This window comes from Aspergillus ibericus, assembly GCF_003184845.1.
Source record: "Aspergillus ibericus CBS 121593 unplaced genomic scaffold BO80scaffold_8, whole genome shotgun sequence".
NCBI classification, from domain to species: domain Eukaryota; kingdom Fungi; phylum Ascomycota; class Eurotiomycetes; order Eurotiales; family Aspergillaceae; genus Aspergillus; species Aspergillus ibericus.
The window spans coordinates 438,586-457,387 of record NW_020292106.1 but is presented as its reverse complement, the minus strand read 5'-3'; the positions used below and the strand labels follow the sequence as shown (position 1 = coordinate 457,387).

At 50.5% G+C, this 18,802-nt stretch overlaps 5 protein-coding genes across 5 annotated transcripts; 1 reads left to right on the top strand and 4 right to left on the bottom strand.

Annotated features, from left to right (window-relative positions):
• Window positions 1-120: 120 nt before the first annotated feature.
• BO80DRAFT_349010 (uncharacterized protein) lies at window positions 121-2,162 on the bottom strand (the record flags this gene model as incomplete). The annotated part of the gene is made up of 4 exons (XM_025715482.1): window positions 121-741; window positions 820-1,391; window positions 1,445-2,054; window positions 2,121-2,162. Coding segments are annotated over 4 exons (1,845 nt in total), but the record flags the coding sequence as incomplete, so codon positions are not given.
• Window positions 2,163-3,169: 1,007 nt separating this feature from the next.
• On the bottom strand, window positions 3,170-8,214 carry BO80DRAFT_487548 (putative DEAD/DEAH box DNA helicase (Mer3)). The gene is made up of 11 exons (XM_025723553.1): window positions 7,859-8,214; window positions 7,659-7,793; window positions 6,594-7,590; window positions 6,361-6,542; window positions 5,618-6,306; window positions 4,995-5,570; window positions 4,795-4,949; window positions 4,653-4,750; window positions 4,390-4,605; window positions 4,154-4,337; window positions 3,170-4,107 (listed from the first exon to the last, which is right to left on the bottom strand). The coding sequence occupies exons 1-11, from the start codon at window positions 8,097-8,099 to the stop codon at window positions 3,231-3,233; spliced, it is 4,350 nt and encodes a 1,449-aa protein (XP_025578151.1). The 5' UTR covers window positions 8,100-8,214; the 3' UTR covers window positions 3,170-3,230.
• An 85-nt stretch (window positions 8,215-8,299) lies between these two features.
• Window positions 8,300-10,530, bottom strand: BO80DRAFT_401044 (putative UDP-galactose transporter). Its single transcript, XM_025717550.1, has 4 exons — window positions 10,090-10,530; window positions 9,954-9,983; window positions 8,915-9,889; window positions 8,300-8,862 (listed from the first exon to the last, which is right to left on the bottom strand). Exons 1-4 carry the CDS (start codon window positions 10,156-10,158, stop codon window positions 8,557-8,559), a joined length of 1,380 nt encoding a protein of 459 aa, XP_025578150.1. The 5' UTR covers window positions 10,159-10,530; the 3' UTR covers window positions 8,300-8,556.
• A 1,119-nt stretch (window positions 10,531-11,649) lies between these two features.
• Window positions 11,650-14,221, bottom strand: BO80DRAFT_272333 (uncharacterized protein). Its single transcript, XM_025714836.1, has one exon. It carries the CDS (start codon window positions 13,912-13,914, stop codon window positions 11,704-11,706), a length of 2,211 nt encoding a protein of 736 aa, XP_025578149.1. The 5' UTR covers window positions 13,915-14,221; the 3' UTR covers window positions 11,650-11,703.
• A 1,201-nt stretch (window positions 14,222-15,422) lies between these two features.
• Window positions 15,423-16,157, top strand: BO80DRAFT_272320 (uncharacterized protein). Its single transcript, XM_025714835.1, has one exon. It carries the CDS (start codon window positions 15,482-15,484, stop codon window positions 15,956-15,958), a length of 477 nt encoding a protein of 158 aa, XP_025578148.1. The 5' UTR covers window positions 15,423-15,481; the 3' UTR covers window positions 15,959-16,157.
• The last annotated feature ends 2,645 nt before the right edge of the window (window positions 16,158-18,802 follow it).

The window sequence follows — 18,802 nt, the reverse complement described above, 5'->3', positions numbered from 1 at the left end:
CCCCTCATGTTCTGTTCGAGTATCTGCATATTATTATCTCCTCATTACTTCCTCCTTCTTCGTTCATGTTGATGTCCACCGCTGGTCGATGGGACTGAGCTTCTTCCCCGGGCTGTGCCTTCACAACGGCCGGTGCTCCTTCCACGGGGTGTAGTCGAAGCATTCAAGGGTCTTGAGAAGCTTCCAGATTTGCTGGTGCTCCTCCGCCCCCTGAAACTTCAGCTCCTGGGCCAGCTCATGCCAGCTAGCACCATACTCCATGATGCGTTGCTGCTGATCATGATCCAGGATCCCGTTGGCGCCCACGGCCTCGGCTATCACTCGCCGCAACAAGTCAAGGGGAAGATCGCGTGGCCACTTTCGGCGGGAAGCCGGAGAACTCTTGCGCGAGGTCTGCCCTGCAGCAAGAGGAGAATTCTTCGCTTCATCCTGGATGGCCGCTCTCTTCGAGACGAATGGCACATGAGCCTCCTGTAGCGTGGGGAAGTCGGAACTGAAAGCCTGCGCACTGGGGTGGAACGGACCGGTGCCTCGCCCAGCCTCGGCCAGGGTGGTGGCTGCCATCTGCGTCGCCATGCGTCCAACGCCAGTGGTCGGTTGCACACGACGCACGCGATATGGCTGCACATTTTCAATATGGGAGAAGGTGGGGTACTCTGATGAACTATCATCCTGCTCGCGGTATCCGATACCGGATGGTGCTCGCGAGGTTTCCTGCTCATCGGCCTCATCTGCTGCCCACTCCATGTTGCCGCCTTCGCTGTCATGCGCCTTGTCGTCCTCATCATTCTTTGCTTTGTCGTCTAGGGCCTCAGACACCTCCTTCGGGTGTTCCTGTCCATCGAGCAGGATCACCCTAGAAACAAGCATCATTTTCAACGCGGTGCTCCAAATTGTGCTGCCATTCACCCCGTCTTCCTTGATTGCCGCAAGGCGGACAAGCTTGTATTTCCGAGAGTACACCTCCCTTAAGTTGCTCTCAATCTTGTATTGGGCATCTTTGTTCACCGCGTGGTGGCTCTTGCTGGAGTACCCCTCTGCAGCATCATCCTCGTCATCCACATCTGGTCCTTCGGACTCGGTATCAGACTTCATGTCGCAGAGTCTCTCAGACACCTCGAGCAGTCGCTTCGCATCCATGGTAAGGCCGTCATTAGGGCGCCAAATGATGCTCTTGCACAGGTCCGCGCTCTCAGGCACTCTTTGCACCTTTCCCGGAGGGACATATTTGAGGAGATCCTCTGAAGCTCGCTGAACATTGAGCATGCTGAGGAGGTGAAGAGTACTGGTATTTGACAGCCCAATGTCCGACAAGATGAGGTAGGGGATGGAGCGAAGACCTCGAGTGCACGCATACTTCTTGATGTCTGCCGGGTCAACATAAGTATGGCCTAGGTAGACTCTCCTGTTAATTTTATTCTCACTTTAGGACGACGTGTCTTACCGCTCAGCCGGGCACCTTTTCCCTTATGCGGGGACTTCTTCTTGGAACGTTTCGGCTCATTTTCCTTGCCCAACACGGTCGATCTAGCCACTGCCTCAACGGGGGAACTTTCTTCGACGAGGTTGGAGCCAAGAAGGGCATTAGCGTCATGTTCAAGAAAGTCGAGGTCACTTTTCAGATAGACCCGTGCAAAGTGCTCAAGGCCCAGTCGTCCGAGAGGGTTACTTCCCAGATCAAGCTTCTTAAGTACGAAGCAAGTCTCAAACGCCTTCAGGAATGAGACCCACGCCGCAATATCTTCAGCAGTCTCGATCTGGATTCTGTTCTTGGAAAGATCCAATTCACGGAGGTCACTAGCACTGAGAGCAATGACCTCTGTCAACTTAGACAGGGCTGCAAGCGTGAGCTGGTTGCCTTGCAAATGGAGCTCAGTGACCCTGGTGCGTCCCAAGGGGTGCTCGTCGTCTTTGGTTTTGATGCACTCAATCAAGACATCAATAAACTCAAAGAAGCCTTCGTCTGTCAACTCCTTTCCAGTGACGTTGATCTCCACAAAGGGAGATTCCGATTTTGCCGACTTGGTGCTGGAACCACCCGGTAATCTCTTATTCTATGAATGTCGTTAGCTGGTTGACCAGCATATTGCATGATATGCAGCTCCATGAGTGTCACCTACCAGGTCTTTGGAGACAGCCTGGCCCGCCTGGACACCGCTGATCAGCTTTCGCTACAAACGACCAACCGTTAGTTCATATCCTCTGATACTCTCAGTGGTTGATATGAGTGGAAAGTCTTACAGAAACATAACTGAGCTTCACCATTTTGGGAAGTGGCCTCGAAGGCTCCCAGTGTGCGATCGGTCTGGTTTAACAAGTCAGTGTGGTTGCCTCAACTTTGATCACATAGCAGAGGTAAGACAGAGACTGGACGAAATGAAAGAAGAAGCTATTGTGCTAAGCCGTGCTCTCAGAAAACAAGCGAGCTCACAACACAGAAGAGCCATACGGGCGCGACGCGTCATGAAGCACGCCTCTCACGAAGAAAAGAGGAATCATCACAGAAGACAACATCAGATCACTTACCAGATTGTCTAGATACTTGACTCAAGCTATGATAGAACGTGAGTGCGAGAATATGTGTATCACTCCTGGTGGAAGGGACGCGGAAGTGAAAAGAAGAAGCTCTGCCACGGAGAGAACTAGATCAGTGAGAGAGGCCAGTGTCAACCGATCAAGCAGCCCTATATCGAGGCATACGGCGTCACTAGCTTGCACTACTTACTATCGGCTTGTTCAGAATGCCACAAAACAACTTTAACCATCAATATCGATCAGGAAAGAGCAGGATCGTTACAAAGAAAGAAGGGAGGTAAAGTGGACGGAGTTGTGAAATCCGAACTTCCAAATCTAGCCGAAGGCTTTATAACAGTACTGGTACCAGACTGGCGCGATTCCTCTTCTGTTCTAAGGAGTATTCACTTACCCCCCAGCTGTAGCCAACCATGACCCAAAGCACAAATTCTACCCTACGTCATTCTTCTTCGCGAAGTAGCGCACCTGGCGGTTTGGGAGATTCACAGGGTTATCTTTCAATTTTAGCATGGCAACCTCCGGTTCATATTAACCATACCCACTGCCCATACCCATGAAACTATGGAACATAGTGCACAGCTACAGTGCACGCATAGTACATTGATGAAACACATAGAAACAGAACGAAAACATGGAAAGAGATTCCCCGCACTTATATCCCCTTCTCCATAGAATAGTAACCTATTCGACTCCGCTTAGAGCAGATTAATGATATCTTTGAACTCATCCAGTAGAGCAGGGTCAATGTCTTCCCAGCCTGCAGGGATGGTGGGAATAGGAGTAGAAGGCTTCGAACCAATGGGTTCTATGTCCTTGATACTCTTTTCACCTGTGTTAAGGACAGTTGTGTTAGATTTGTATCTCTTCGTCTCCCTATCACTGGTGGTTGTGGGCGAGGGAAGCTTCCGCTTCTTTCTTTCGGATATGGGGAGGTTGTCGAGAGGTGATCCATTGATGGGTTTAGGGGCTTGAATATCTGGCTTTTTGTGGTTGGTCGTTGTATCGATGATTGTGGTAGTAAGGCTTTGTGGTGCATGTATTGTTGAAGCTTGATTAATTTTCTCTTTCCCTATGGTGGTTTGGTTATGTCCTGTGGGGATGGAGCTTGGTAGTGGTGAACAGGGGTCATGCCAGATTTCATCATCGAGCCAGTCGTCATTTAGGTCTATTTTGTCTTCCTGAACTATCTGGCTTCTGTTTGTGGGAGGTTCGACGCCCTTTTTTGTTGCTGGTGTGGAGTATTCAAACAACAAGGCGGAGGGAGAAGGGAAGTCACTAAAACTGTCGTCTCCGTACTCACTTGAAGAGTCTTTTTTGCTGGTGTGGTTGGGAACACTGGGGTTGTTTCTGTTCTTGTCACTGCTATCAGTCTTCGAGGGTTTGTGTGAGGGTTCTGCATGGCTGCACGCTTCGGTATTAGAAATGCTGGCTATGTGAGTGTTTTTCCTGGTCATCGTCGCTGGTAGGGTCATCTGGCTGGGCCCTTTTGTCCTCTTATCCTCATCAAGAGGTCGCTTCTTGTTCGCTTTGGGTGGCTTTTCGAGTCCATCTCGACAACATAAATGCTTACACCTGCTGTCACTTAGTTGTTTCCTTCCTGGGAGGTGAAATGCATTACGTTGTCTTATCTTTACATCGATGATTGCATGCCCACCTGCCATTTTCCAGTCGAGTGTGCTCTTCAGCTTCGACCACTGCTCCAGATTTCACTGGGTTCTGCCTTTCGACTTTTGATTCATTGCGTGGCTTACTATTTGAAGATTCTGGCAACTTGTCGACACATGACCAGTTCTCGGCTTCGTCTGCAGATACCTCGGATCATTCCTTTAATTCCATGGAGAAAGCCCAACTTACCCTTTTCCAGGAAATCGTTGAACGATAAGTCGTCGCTGTCCCAAGGTTCGATATCCAGATTAGTGGTGCATTTGGATTGGGACGTGTCGTTGCTGCGTCGGCGTGAAATATTGGGTTTAGGTCTTGTTGATACAGAATCGGGAGGATTATCCAGCTGCAATTGGAACAAGGATGAGGGAATCTCAGGCTTCAGCTGTGCAGACCGCATAGTTCCAGCTAAGGCTGTCAGTATCAGTTAAGCTGTGGTCATGGCACCCGCATACCTATATCGTCACACATGGCATAGCACGTCACAAACTGGCCAGCACTTTTCAACTCTGCGCCCAGCAATATCTCTTGACCATTTGACAGGTTACTCGCACTAACAAAAGTTAGTCTAGATACTTCACTCAACACCTTGCCTACCTTATGCGCCGAAAATCAAGCAGACGCCCGTCTGAAGTCTCCGCTAAGAAGCAGATGTATACCGGGCGTCTCTGAAAGTAGGCCGGACATTTTTGGTTCATGAAGGCAACTTCGGCCTTCATTTGGACTTTCACGGCATTGCCAGCCTTGAAGTCCTAGTACTATCTCAGAAAAAGGCCAAACTGGCTTTGGTTTCATACCTTTCCAGTCATCTTGATGGATACTCGAAGCTTGGGGAATTCAACAAGCCGATCCAACAACTTCCTCCCGAATGGGGGATTTCTGCTAAGGGTCATGTCAATCTGATGGGGCTCGCAAAGCTCCAATGTCTCGATGCTAGTGATCCCAGCCGATGCTAATTTTCGAACGGCAACCACTCCAATCTGCTCAATTTGCTTCATCTGCAGTGGGGAGTCATCCCAGACCTTGGCCCCGAAGCTCCGTGCAAGCTCTAAAGCATTCCGCAATGTGATCGAATCTTCAAGGCCTACCTGACAGTCTATTATGCAGCGGATTAGTCTGTTAATATGGGAAAAGACAAAAGTCTTGTCTTGTTGGAAAGCGAATCTGTGCTTCTGGAATGGTTCACCGTCGGGCAAATCCACTGCTCCCAGCTCAGCCTGGATCAACAGCGAGATCTTGTGAGCGGGGAGTGCTATATCCACATTGACTGGGAAACGGATCGCACTAGAGCGATTGATTTCCTTGTACAGAGCCTTCTCGCCTGCCTTGAGGCGTATCTCCCGGAACTCGTCTGCCCTTGAAATCACCGACAGCTGCGTGTTTTATTAGCCACCACCCAAGATTAGCTATTCTTACTTACAATTTGAGATACACTTGAGTGAGCTTTCAAAGTAAGTAACGTTCTCATTGTCTCAAACCGCACATAGTACCGAGCCATAGCATCGCCATAATTGGTGGATCTGAGACCATCGGTGGAGACCAGCCCGCATTCCTGGAGAAGCTTGATGTCTTTCTCACATATTTGTCGAAGCATTTCATCTTCATCGTCCCTATCAGCGTCCTCCTTGAGCCGATAGTGCGTTGGGTTTCTCCTCATTCTCACGAATAGAAAAGTGCCTGCGAGCCATCTGATGGCAGAGTCAATGTTGGTGACATTGCCGAGCCCGATTTCGGCATTTAGATGATCAACAAGATTCAGATGTAAGCAGCTCTCCAGACTCTCTGAGCCAGATACGAGCTTCTCGTAGTGGCTTTCTCGTTCTTTCCTTGTCATTATCACAGCCGTAGCGCTGTCATCGAACTGTGGTCTGCCCGCCCGGCCGAGCATTTGCATAATTTCTAGGTCTGAATACTCCTTGCAACCACCCTCTTGCCATCCGACTGTTCCTTTAATGATTACCAAATGACATGGTAGATTGACTCCAACTGCAAGAGTCGACGTGCAGCATATTACACCAATCAGTCCCTGGAGAAATCCTGTCTCGACCGAGCGACGGTCACCCGGATCAAGACCGGCATGGTGAAAAGCTACCCCGGCACCAATTGTGGCTTCATTCCACTATCTTAGCTGCCATGCCAAGTGATGGAAAGGAAGTGCCCTACTTTTCAGGTCCATGTTCTGCACCTCCATTGCCCTACCTGGCCCTTTCCACAGCCTAGCAGGAGGATTAGACATTGACCACAAGCGAGCAAGCTCTTTAGCAGTAGCAACAGCTGAGTTCCTCGTGCAGCAAAATATCATTATAGGCTTTTTGGAGGAATGAGATGCTATGAGGCCTGGAAGCCTGCATGCAGAGCATCAGCATAGAAGCAGACATCGTGTGGGAAATACATACTTTGAGCTACACATCTTATCGAATGCAAAATCATTGGCGTGTGATCGATAGCCGTACACAAATTTTTGCAGCTTCACGGGGCGAAAATCCTCCCCAAAATGTTCTCTGTGCGCAGGCACATGCTGATTTGTGGGATCCCTACCCAGCCAAGTTGAGATATCTTCAGAATTTGGAACAGTAGCACTCAGAGCAACGAAACGAACGTTTGATCCATTGGTTTTCATGCGAGATACGACAGCTTCCAGAGTTGCGCCACGAGCTTCCTTGAGAATATGGACTTCGTCAATGAGGAAGAGCTTGACCAGCTGCATTAACCGCGCATGATCCTTCCATTTGCGGGTCATACTGTCCCACTTCTCCGGCGTAGTAATGATTATTCGACTGTTCTGAACCCTCCTCAACTGGGTGTGATCTGTGTCCCCGGTCAACTCTGCACACTGCAGCCCTAGGGTATGGAACTTGGTATTCCAGTCCCTGAACTTCTCTGAGCAGAGAGTCTTGGTAGGCGCTTGGTATACCACTTTGAATCGTTCGTCCTTTAGGCAATTGAGCAACCGACAGATTGCCAGCTCCATTATGACCGTTTTCCCACTCCCTGTGGGCGCCGAAAGGACAATGTTGCTATCGGTTTCATAAACCGGATGGAAGCACTTGGACTGTACAGCATTGAAGACAGGAAAGGGAAAGATTGACCGGTATTTGTCGGGAAGTTCATGTACTGACACAAGGACAATGCCTCGAATGGAAGCCGGAATTTGTTTGAAGGGACCTTTCTGCCATCCCTGGGAAGCAGTGGCCGATCGCTCAGTAGAGTCGGGTAGGGATTCTCCATGGCCGTAGGATAAACGGGGGCCGTCTCTGGATTCCAAGTGAGGCTGACGATATTGTACATTCGTCCTCTCGGCTCGCAATCTAATCAATGGGCTGGATGGCGATCTTGCATCCATTTCCGAAGAGCTAGACCCCAAACTTTGGTGCGGGGTAACATGCGGACCACCTGCTGTTTCAAATTATTGCTAATCCTTGAATCTGAAACCGGCATACATGCAGAGCATGTGCACTGACCATGGAAGTAACGGGAGAATTGATTATAGTTTATTGCTTGGGATGATCTAGACGGCAACGAGCCACGGTCTGCGGTCAGACCGGCCGTCTGGAGTCTCTGTGTTTGCTCATCTGATTGGGCTAGTAGTTCGAGATCTAGATTTTGGGTGTCAGCTTGATCTACTCCATAGATGTGGCTGTGGGGTACTTGATCGGCATACCGAACGCATCAAGCTCCAAGCTATCCTCATGAGGAAGCAACTGCGGCTCAGACACGTAACTTCTATGTGGTTCTTTAGATGTTTTGTGGAGCAAAGGCTTCTGTGCACCTTCAACTAGTCTTTGGTCGATGATGGCTGTCGGATTTGACCGGCTGGGAGTAGGGAGTTGAGCAACGGCCCTGCGCTTGTAGGGAACATTGTGGCGGGTTGCGGGAAATGGATGATAAGGTTTGGGCCTCATGGCAGCCAATTGAAAGGTTATGGGTATAAATCAGCAAGATTCTGCAGTGCCTCTTAATATGGGCAGGCTGGAGAAGTGAGCCGAACATGTATAGGGAAGGAAGTGGACAGAGTCACCTGTTCCGCCAGGAGTATGCGGGGCTCATTACAACCAGCAAGTTACAGCACCCGTGAAGGCTGCCTATCACACTGCTGTCTATCGAGTGTTTTAACGGTTTTGCAGTTCGATTTCGACTATATATGAATTGGAGTCGAGCCATGGGCTGAGGGATTGCGATTGGAAAAGAATCGACGACGAAAAGAAAAGAGTAATAAAGTACAAGAAATTGAGACATATACGACGAAGACGAAAGTGGCTCATCGCTTCTATCCATCCTTATTTACTTCCCAGTGAACATGATACAGCAACGCGAAGGATATTCACGCGATAAATGCGAAAGGACATCCGCATAAGTGGCTCAGTGATCTCGCAAGTGCTTGTCGAAATAACCACCGCTAGGGGTCCGGCCGGCGCGTGCATGACCCGGTGACGTTGGCCTGGACGTGGAGAGCCCAGCATCAGACAGGAATGGCGTGCCAGGGAGCTTGATAGAGATCTCATCAGGCGATGGGGATGCCGGCGAAGCTTCACCGCTCTTGCTTTCTTTCTCATACCGATCCACGCGGATCGGAGGCGGACGGAGTACCTGGCGTTTGGCCTGAGCGGATCCAGAATCTTCGCAAAGACAGGTAGCCACTAGTACTGCGAAAGATCCAAGGAGAAACTGTCGTAACTTAATTAGTATCAACGCAGGAGAAGGAGTCTTGGTCACTTACATTGGCAGTGAGTTCAAAGTCGAAGAGCCAAACGCTGGCCAACGTCGTGAGAACGATGCTAGTGGCCATGGCCACGTTCTTCGAATCTCGGTGTGCATAACCAATGAAAAACGATGTTGCGATACCACCAATGGCCTGCACAAGAACGGTAGTCCAAACAACCCAGTTATAGCCCTCAAAGAAGCCATTGGCTGCAACCTTCTCGCCATCCAAAAAGACGACGCCAATGAAAAGTGCGGGGAAGATGGAATACACGGCCAATTGCACATTGCGAATCCAAAGCGATGTCGACTTTGCGCTGTCCATGAGCACTTTTTCAAAATACACACTTGCAAGACCGGAAGCGAGACAGGCGCCAATCGTGGCCAGGAGACCGACTGCAGCATTTAACCTAGGGTTGGCGGTCATCATGTCCTCCTCAATCCCCTCGTAAGTCGCGGAACGCTTATGTAGATTCTCACGTCCTAGCTTTGCAGCTTTCCACTCCTCCAGGGACCGCGGGAAAGCAAGACGTGCGGTCTCATCATGGAAGGCCATGTCATCAGGGTTACCAGTGGGCATCTGCACCAAGGCAACGCCGGCCAAGAGCAGGACTAGCAGACCCCACTTACGCAACGGGATAGACCTCTTGAGCAGCCCCAGACTGAATATGGCCACGACGAACAGTTTCAACTGGTATGATGCCTGGAAGGTCGCTGGTTGCAGATTCGACAGTGCGATATACTGCAGCGAATTGGCGAGCGTGTAGAGGCAAGCGGGAATCGCAAGTTTCCAGCTGTCGCCCGAGAATATGGCAGTTGTGAGGGAGAAGAAAAGGGAGGTTGCGGGCACCGAAGGAGGGGCTGTCTTCGAGACTTCGTATAGCGCCATGGTCAGGGAGATTGCTAGCTTAGCAACCTCATTGAAAAACACAGTAGTGGACGTGAGGTATCGTTTACCGCCAGCGGGCGGCATCACTCTGGAGTAATGTAATAACTATTTACAGACAAGACATAAGCAATCAGTTGTAGTTAGCAACGGAGCAGACGGGGCGACTAACCAAGACAAATGCCGTGCACTGTGCGGTCAACTACATCCAAAAGCGCCGAGTTAGCGATTATCATGACGATTATCTTGCCAGGCTAATCACAGCGAGTGTGCAGTGATTAGTATGCGCAGAATGGTGAGTAACCTACCAGTGCCCAAGAGAGGTGTTTCCAGACCGATCCCAGTCCCGAGGACTGGCGCTGGGCAGATTCCCCCATACTGACAAAGCTTGTCTTCCCCGTAGCTAAACCTTTGTTGTTTCCGGTAATCAGACGCCAGTTGATAATTGAAAGGTGGTGAAGCTTGCTAAAGATCGAATGGATAGGAACTCCGCACTCGGTTGCCGAGGATGTTGCATACAGGTCGGGCGCGTGGTGGAGGGTGGAGGGGGTTGTCTTCGCGCTTGACTGGAGTTTGCCGGCAAACTATCTGAGCCCGCACGAAGGAGATCGACCGGGTCGCAGAGCAAGTCAACGATCGAGAAGCTCAAGAAGGTGGCCCTGAAGAACAAAAGACCTCAATAGAGGACAGGACGCTAGGCGCAACTGGGGAATCAGGCGAACGCAGAGGGCGACTGGGCTAAAATATGAGATCCGGGGTATTCTTGAGGCGCTTGTCTGGGCGGTGTGGATCACGGGGCAGGTGGCGGTCTGGTCCAGTCCCTTTGGGCTTGGGCGACCCAGCCATTCCCATTCTTGATTCTTCATTGACGATGCTGCACCAACATTCGCTTCAGCTTCCCCCTGAGGAACCCCCGTCTGACGTCAGGATAAGACATACATCTCTGGGTCAACCTCACCAACATGGCGCTGCGCAGATCCAGGTGACGGAATTATCTGTCCATGTCCCCACAACCAGGCGCAAGCTGCAGATTACGCGACTGTCCGCTCATCATGAACGTGCGATGATACTATTTGCTAAGCTCTGATCGGTGGACACGGTATTGCAGCCAACCCATATCACCGTGATATCAATAATAGTAAACATGCATGATCTGCAGCGATCTTATCATGCCACAGCGCGTAATCGCCTGACGGGAATCAAAGCCGACAGACGACGGCAAGGAGGGCCAGACCCAGCTGGCCAGTTCGGACAAAGGTTTCTTGGCACTCCTCGGAACCGTGGACCTCGTCCCAATCTCCCATTGCCTCGAATACTGAGAGAATTACGCGTGGCCCAGTGACGCCCATGTGGGAACACATCCTCAAGACCTCTCTCGCTGGCATGGTTGCATTCCGGTCCTACCGGCTCGGACCGAAGTGCTTAAGTTCATGAACTGGAGGGCCGGGCTTATGACTAGAACCAGAAAGGTCCCGGGGCAGAATAATATCAGAGATATACTCCGTAGCTAGCCTAACTAAATTGCCTGGCGGCCAGCCGGTCCCCGGCTCAAGAAATCTTAGCTGTGGAGCAATCAGCATGGGTTCGATTATTTACACAATATCTGGTAACAACGCCCTTCTCGAGTCTAGGCCATCTATTTACAAAGTTCCTCTGCCGTACGGCATGAGTAGACATAACCAAGAATGCTTATGTGATATCAAACATAGGTGCCATGTGGCCGCATCTCGCTTGATGAACATGGAAGAATACAGAGAAGAAAGAAAAGTGAAAAACAAAGAGTGTATGGTGAGTCACGTGTATGAAATCAGGTGAGTGAGTGTGTCAATGCAGGTAGGTATAGTTCAAGGCATTTCATATAAGTCAGAACGGGTAAAGAGTGTATCATGGCTGCAAGCATGTTGAAAAGAGCAGCACTAGGTTCAGTGAACAGCCGTCATAGTTCCATTGTCGTTATTCCACCTCAACGTCCACATGGGAAGGTCGTCATTTTGTTTCGTCTCATCCGTTTCTTCCAGAACAATTGCCTCGCTGCTATCTGTACGCCGCCGCGAATGCCGCCTCTTATCCTGAGGCACTGCGGGAATAGGCCGACGAGGAGGCGGTTTCTGCGACGGGATGGGTGAAAAGCGGTGTATGGGAAGCGTTGGTGTCAATGGAGAGGCTGCGCTGGTGGACGGAGATGAAAGCCCCTCGGAAAAAGCTATGCTAGTCCGGGGAGAAGGAAATGAGTTGATGGTTTTCTGCTCCTCGTCTGAGAAGGTGCTTTGACAAACGGAGCCTTCTCTGTCACTGCCAATTCCGCTAGCCCGAACCGATTTTGGAGGTAAGGCAGGGCTGAGACGTAAGAAGGACATGTCCGAGCCGTAGAACGAATCCCGGGACGGGACCGACAGCATGGACCCTTGGTCGGCCTCCAAGTTGTTGAAGCGGGACTCCTGGAAAAGGCTGGGTGTGATCTTTCCTTTCCGTTGTCTCATTGCTTCAAGGAGATTTTCCTCTTGTCTCGTCACTGCGATGACTCGGCTTCTTCGGTTGATCTCCTTCTGGGAAATGGACGGACTCTTCTTGAGCGGGGCCCGCCTCTGGTTGAAGACCAAGTCCTCATGAGTGAATTCCGGCTCGGAGATTGTAGGTATCCCGCTTGACCGACGAGATTGGCTGCTGGTCACATACGATGCCCTTTCTGCGGATGACTGCGAAGTATCTCTTCGGACGGACTGATGCCTCTGAGTAGGGCGCGATCCACGGCTACTGATGGACATCGGCGCATCAATTCTTCGTAATGTACCCTTTGTAGCTTGTGCCGCCGCAGCTGTACAGATTTCGGGTTCAAATTCGCCGTAGGTTGTTACGCTGTCTCTTGTATCCCGGCCTTTGCCCGTGCGATCGTTAATAGGCTCTTCATCGTCATCTTCGTCCTCCGAAGAGGAAAGACAGAGTACACTAGAGTTGTTGAGGTCCGCGGTCTTCAACGTACTTCTACTGCTCTTCTTCGGCATCGAGCTCTTCTCTAGCGGAGCACTCACGTGCAAGTTGGATCTTCTGAGATCCGGGAGGTTTGAGGCGCGGTGCGAACGAGCCTCTGGGGACAGGTAGGTCTCCTGGCTCCATTCACCAACGGAACTGTTTGAGGATATTTTCCACGAGATGTTATCCGAAATATGAGATCCGCCGGTTCGTCGTTTCTCTTGAGCTTGGGCTCGAGAATGTGAGCGACCCGAGCGACCCTTGTCACGGCTCTGAGAGTCTTGCTGCAACTTTTGCAGAGCCAAGTCCATCTCACTGGCCCGCACTGTCCTTTCTAATGACGGATCAAGCCAGTTCGAGTTTTTCGTCTCATAGGATGCAGGTGCTCCGTGGACCTGATCGCTGTAGGATTGACGAGTCGAGTCTTTCGGCTGGGATGGTGTTTTCGTGGGTCTACTTCCAGGTGCATGGCTCTCGGAATTGGTTGTTTTGGTGGCGGGATGCTCGGAGATTATGGAAATGGGTGAGGGAGAGTCCACCATGCGCTGCGGCGACAAAAGCGGTTCGGCGGTTGCCCGAGGCTTGGGAAATAGCAGGGAGAGGTCGATCCGAGGTGGGCGCATTTTCCGCTTTGATTCTTTCATGGGCCCTTTGGGTTGTCGGAGGCTGAAGCCGGACTCGGCGCTTTGCCGTGAGTCTGTCTTCTTTTCGGCGGTCGAACCAAAGTCGGATGTCGCAATTCCAATACCAGAATTTGTGTTGGCCGACGAGTCCCGGGAAGTAAAGTAGGAGAACAAAGCAGAGGCGGAACCTGATTGATGGACTTTCTTCACCGGTGCTGGGAGAGGCTGTTCGAGAGCATCTTCTGACCGAAAATCGTGGCCCAGCAGGGGCGACGATGCCCGAACACGAAGGTGGTGTGGTGGAAGCGTGGTCTCTTGGACAGCAGTTGGAAAGGGAACAAATCCGCCACTCTTTTTTATCTCCGGAGCTCTCATGAAGCTTGGTCGTCTGGAACGTTTCTTGTCCTCCCACTTGTGATGGTTATCATGGGTGGAGACATCAGTTGCCCCCAGAATCTTGTAGGCCTTTGCTGTGCTCTCGTTTATCGAATCCCCTGGGCTTCTGGCTGGCGAGCGCACTCCGCCTGTAGAGGTATGCATTGTGGAGGTCTTTGCTGGAAGAGGAGCGAACTGCCGGGCAATACTAAGGATGTAGGTTTGAGCGGCAATCCCGATAGCGCCTCTTCTTCAGGCTTTGAGCTAGAGCCAGATAGCAGACGTTCGTCAGAGTGGTAGAGGGACTGGAGCTTTTTCGATGCGCCGACAATTGATCCTGACGTCTCTTGGTCGGAAGGTTCAGGAGGTCGCAAATAAAGCCCAAGGTGTCTTTCCCCACACCAAGTCGGTGTGTACCCCAAGGCTGTATGTTTACCGTTCCGGTCACCAAAAGACCCTCGTTTCGGCCGCCACCAAACACGGTTTTGAAGAAGCGGTCAAAAGAATTGATATTCGCAAAGATTGTCGCCTTTCGAAAGAGCGAGAGTGCACCCAAGTAAGGACTTCGGAGGCGATTCAGGCGAGTCACGGAGAAAAAGGAAAAATAAAATATACAATAAGATAAAATAGGGTAAGGAGGGACTATGCAGGTCAAATGGAACGAGCGAAATGTGACCAGGGAGGGTCACCGGGGAGCTTTTGAATGATGTAAATGTTTGCAAGGAAATAAACGGGACCAGACGAGGACCGGCCGTGCGAGCCGAAAGGTTTATTAGACACTATATATGATTCGCAGTGTACCCATTACATGTGAGCAACTCAAGATGGGGGGAAGGAAATTTAGACCCGTACTCCGTGGAGGGTCGCGGCTTAAGGGGGGAAGCCCAAGGCGCGAAAAAACAGTCTAAACTCAGCATGGGCCAGCTCAGAATTGAAGAGATCCGCGAAAAATGGCATGGAGGGCCCCATTTGCCAATGCTTGGAACCAGAAAATTGACGGGGAACAAAGTCATTCTCGTGGATCCAGCAGAGACGCAGTTGTCATAGATTGGGGCGAGAACCGGCAGAATGGTCCATCAGGAGAGGATCCAAGACGGCGAGTCGGCGACAGCCTACGTTAGCACTTAGCCCAGAGAGTTAAGATTCGTGTCAGCAGACATAGCACGCCGGTAGTGGCACACTTAGCACCCTACAATAGCAGTAAGAATCGACAGGCACACAACCATGGGTCCATAGATCGCAAAGCGGCTCCTGGGAGCTTCTGAGTGGCCCATCCGGTGGAGGAGGTTCGCCGGTGGGTTCCCTGGCTGGCGCTGGCCCGAAGCGACCGATGCCTGTTCGAGGCAAGTCAGGATGGAATGAGGATGGGGAGTAATGTCCGTGTCTTGGTCGTTGTTTATTTTTTCATCTGCTAGTTCCAGGATCAGACCATTCTTGCCTGCTGGTGGTGAAATGTCAGTGCCTATTGCTCGGACGGTACTCCGTAGATAGAACACACTCCGTACCTGACTGAGAACGCGAGAGGAGACGCTGCGTTGGCCAGGCTGACAAGCTGGATGACTGCTGTCATGGGTCTGATCCTGGTGCGTTCGTCCCCCTTGCGCCAACTCTCGTTTCTAAAGTTCGGCCGCTCTTCCGTGCCGTCTTCTTCGGATTCCAGGGGAGATTCTAGAGGCCAATAGTCACTGCACTCTGCAGGCCTGCAGCTCTTTCCGGCTTAGATCCTGAAGAGATGCGCCCGGAACACGTGCGGTTGGGACGATTGGCCCGATTGAAGCAGCCACTCACCACTCTATTCTCCTCCTCATCGTCCGGTTTGCCTCAAAAGAAAACAACCCCATTGCCACCATCGTTTCTCCGGCATTCCGTCACTTTCAAGTGTCTACACGTCGTATGCTCTGACGTCGCGCCGGAGATTGGGTCGACGCGTGAGCTCCGTCCGTACCAGCCATCGTCTCAAATTAAGGGGGCTGCAGCCGCTCGGCTTTCTCCACGGGTTCTGGCACTTGATCGATGGGTGAAGAACTACTTACCCTCGCCGCTCGCCCCCTCAGCCGTCCCTCGACCCCTTCCAATAGGAACTGCAGTTACTGCTGATCTTCATCCCGTTCGCCAATGTTATACTCAAGCGCCAGAGCGGTGGGGTCCCAAGTGCCGATTCAATAGTTGTCGAGCGCTCGATCCAGGCTGGTGCAGAGGTCGCCCATGAGATCGACCCCCCATACTGTAAACGGCATACCCTGGGGTTTGTTTGTTGATTGTTCCTCCTATCTTGGCCCCGTTGACGCTCGTGACAATCCGCTAATGGCCGTGAGGCAAATAGTCGTGCATAGGGCGTCTAGTCTCCGCTACGCAACTTCAACTTTCCAGGCACAAACTCAAATCTTGGGTGCATGTGCTCTTCGATCGTCGTCAATAATCGACAAAGCCATTGTAAGGGTTTCCATGGGAAGTTGCTGGAATAGTGTCTCGCCGGACGGTTTGGCAATGGTTGATGTTCAAACCTACCGTTCTACCGGCACGATGTTGATTAACATCAACACAGTGAAATAAACTCAATGAACACGGCAGGCTAGAACATTGCATGGTATACGCAATGATTGCCAATGTTGAGATTCGAAATTAGTCCCCCTGTAAAGGCATGCCGGACTGGCTGCACAGTACGGCCAGGACCAGGACCAGCTACACAACGGACCTACACCTGGAACAGACATCCTCGGACAAGATATTTTCCCAAGACTGCTTCAATTAAATGTCCGCGAGGCAGTAGTTACGGACTGAACAGCTGCCGGAGTTATTCAGCCTTCTTGTCCGTCAAGGTTGGCTTTTCCGCAGATCCTCAGCCAAGCCGCCATCCGCCCGACCGTCTCCCCGGAATCACTGACTCGCACTTTTTGATGACTTTCAGTCGGGAAACACTCACGGTAGAAGTTTAACGAGTAATTCAATCATCAGCGAAGTTCTGTGGAAACATGATACATTGCTTTTTCTATTTAAATCATTATCATCATCGCCACCTTTATTCTCGACTAATATTTTCTCTTCCACGTTTGAGATTCTAGATCTCCGCCGCATACCCTGCCAGATAAGCGCGGAAGAGATGCGATAGCTCAAGCTTCTTCCTCATCCTCGTCTGCAGTAAATCTTGCTATTACCTAGGAACAGTATTAAATACTATCCAGCATTAGTCGTTTTGCATGAAGGAGAATCCACGGGTGTTTCTAACAGATCAATCTCTTGTGGTGTCTTACGAACTCTATATTGGTGCAAACTGAGCTTCTGACGCAGCAATGTTTGCCAAGCTGTGACCTCCCAACTCCAATCACGGATGGTGAGTATCCTAAAATAAGAGCTCTAGCAAGATCCCCAGCTCCAGCTTGCTGGTGGACCGGTCTTGCGATAACCGTACTCGCAAAAAAATAAGCCATTGAACACGCATGAACAAGACATCGGATCTGCTAGACTGAATATTCCGTGCTGTTCAAGGCAACGTTACTGTGTCTAAAATGCATAGCATAAGCCTTGGATTCTTACTTCAATATATCTTTAGCACTAAATTCTATCTAATGATCTTGAATTGCGGATTGAATGACTCGGTAAGCCATCAACTCTGCCTTCAATCCCCTACTATACTGACATCCCCGTCCTTTGAGCCAGGAAGATCATATCTTCAGACCACCAGAGAGCTCTTTCATTAACAGAAGTTACGACTCAGCCAATCCAGGGTCGAAGTATATTCCTAAACCCAAACTTCAGTCTAAAACCAACTCAGTATAGTGGAGATGGTGCCATCATCAGGTCATCCAGTCACCAAAATCGGACTGAAAACAACCACACTTCGATTGCTTCCCTCCCCTGGTCCATACAAAACACTAAGAACAATCAACATCTCCAAGTCTCAAATCATCGCAAGTTAACCTTCACCCTCGCTCGAATAGTTCACCAATAGCACCTTCTCCCCCCATCCAATAAGCATTGAGGATACCAATCCCGAGAGTTTTTGAACCTTGAATCTTAAATCCCCTATCCTACGGAATCCAGTGGCGATCAATCAAACCCTCCAAAAAAAAAAAAGAAAGAAAGAAAAGAAAACTCTAAATGAGAAAAATAATCGTCCCAGATAGCACAACTGCAGAAAACAGCAAAAGTAACCCTCCATTCGTGGAGACCAAGCTTAGGGGCTTCTTCCCATCTCGATCTCTCTCACACTTCAGCCCTGAGATCGACCCCGACCTGCCTATCATTTCCCTTTTGAGGTTCCCTCGTCTACCCGAAAATAGACATTGCGCGCGCCTCCGCGCCGCCCTGACAGGGACTACTTTACTAACCCAAGCACCTATTTTCGGCTCCATACTAACCTCCTCTCCTTATTTGCTTAGTATCTCGTTGTCTAGAATCCCCTTAGACTCACAATCGCCCACCCACGATCGATCTAATCCCCCTTTCGACAATGCTCCGAATATGACATCTCAGCCACCAAAAAATGCCCCTGCAGGGAAGGACGGAGGAATCCGTAAATGAAATAGTATCGCTGGCTTTATTCTAACTGCAGTCATTGCATGTCTACTGACCTACTTGGCCAGATACTAACTATTCAAGGGATGTACATCATTGAATGTCTGTGAGTATGACTTAGAGTAAATGGGTCGGATCTACGAAGTACTGCCCAAAACGCGCATTGGTTTCCGCTACGCTTCAAATCATAGATCTTGTCGTGTGTTTCATCATGGTGGTCCAGTATAACTCTACAGAAGGTTGAGTCCGTGCTTGAGAGGGTATACACCCAAGGGTGTGTGGATAGATGGATACAGGTGCTGATTCTGGTGCTGGTGCTGGACCTTGAGAGCTGGGGGGCGAACGGAATTGTTCGGTAGTCGGGTGGTTCGGCAGACGGCGAGACCGAAATTGCCGTCTTCGCACGCCAGGATGTTTCACTATGACTTTAGCCATGAGCTTAACTCACAGGGTCCACGACCTCCTTGTGTCATTGACTTAACTGGGATATTGGTGAATTTCTCCGGTTTCGGCTGAAGAGGGCAGGGTATTCTAGACG

What these genes read in the sequence shown, in the direction of transcription:
- BO80DRAFT_401044 (XM_025717550.1), bottom strand. Translation starts at nt 10,158, where the DNA reads ATGGGGGAATCTGCCCAGCGCCAGTCCTCGGGACTGGGATCGGTCTGG. An exon ending in AGTGCACGGCATTTGTCTTG is followed by an intron (nt 9,890 to 9,953) that starts GTTAGTCGCCCC and finishes GTCTGTAAATAG; the next exon opens with TTATTACATTACTCCAGAGT. An exon ending in ACTTTGAACTCACTGCCAAT is followed by an intron (nt 8,863 to 8,914) that starts GTAAGTGACCAA and finishes AAGTTACGACAG; the next exon opens with TTTCTCCTTGGATCTTTCGC.
- BO80DRAFT_272320 (XM_025714835.1), top strand. Translation starts at nt 15,482, where the DNA reads ATGCGCCCGGAACACGTGCGGTTGGGACGATTGGCCCGATTGAAGCAG.
- BO80DRAFT_272333 (XM_025714836.1), bottom strand. Translation starts at nt 13,914, where the DNA reads ATGCATACCTCTACAGGCGGAGTGCGCTCGCCAGCCAGAAGCCCAGGG.
- BO80DRAFT_487548 (XM_025723553.1), bottom strand. Translation starts at nt 8,099, where the DNA reads ATGAGGCCCAAACCTTATCATCCATTTCCCGCAACCCGCCACAATGTT. An exon ending in TGCCATGTGTGACGATATAG is followed by an intron (nt 4,606 to 4,652) that starts GTATGCGGGTGC and finishes TGACAGCCTTAG; the next exon opens with CTGGAACTATGCGGTCTGCA. An exon ending in CGATGTAAAGATAAGACAAC is followed by an intron (nt 4,108 to 4,153) that starts GTAATGCATTTC and finishes AAGTGACAGCAG; the next exon opens with GTGTAAGCATTTATGTTGTC.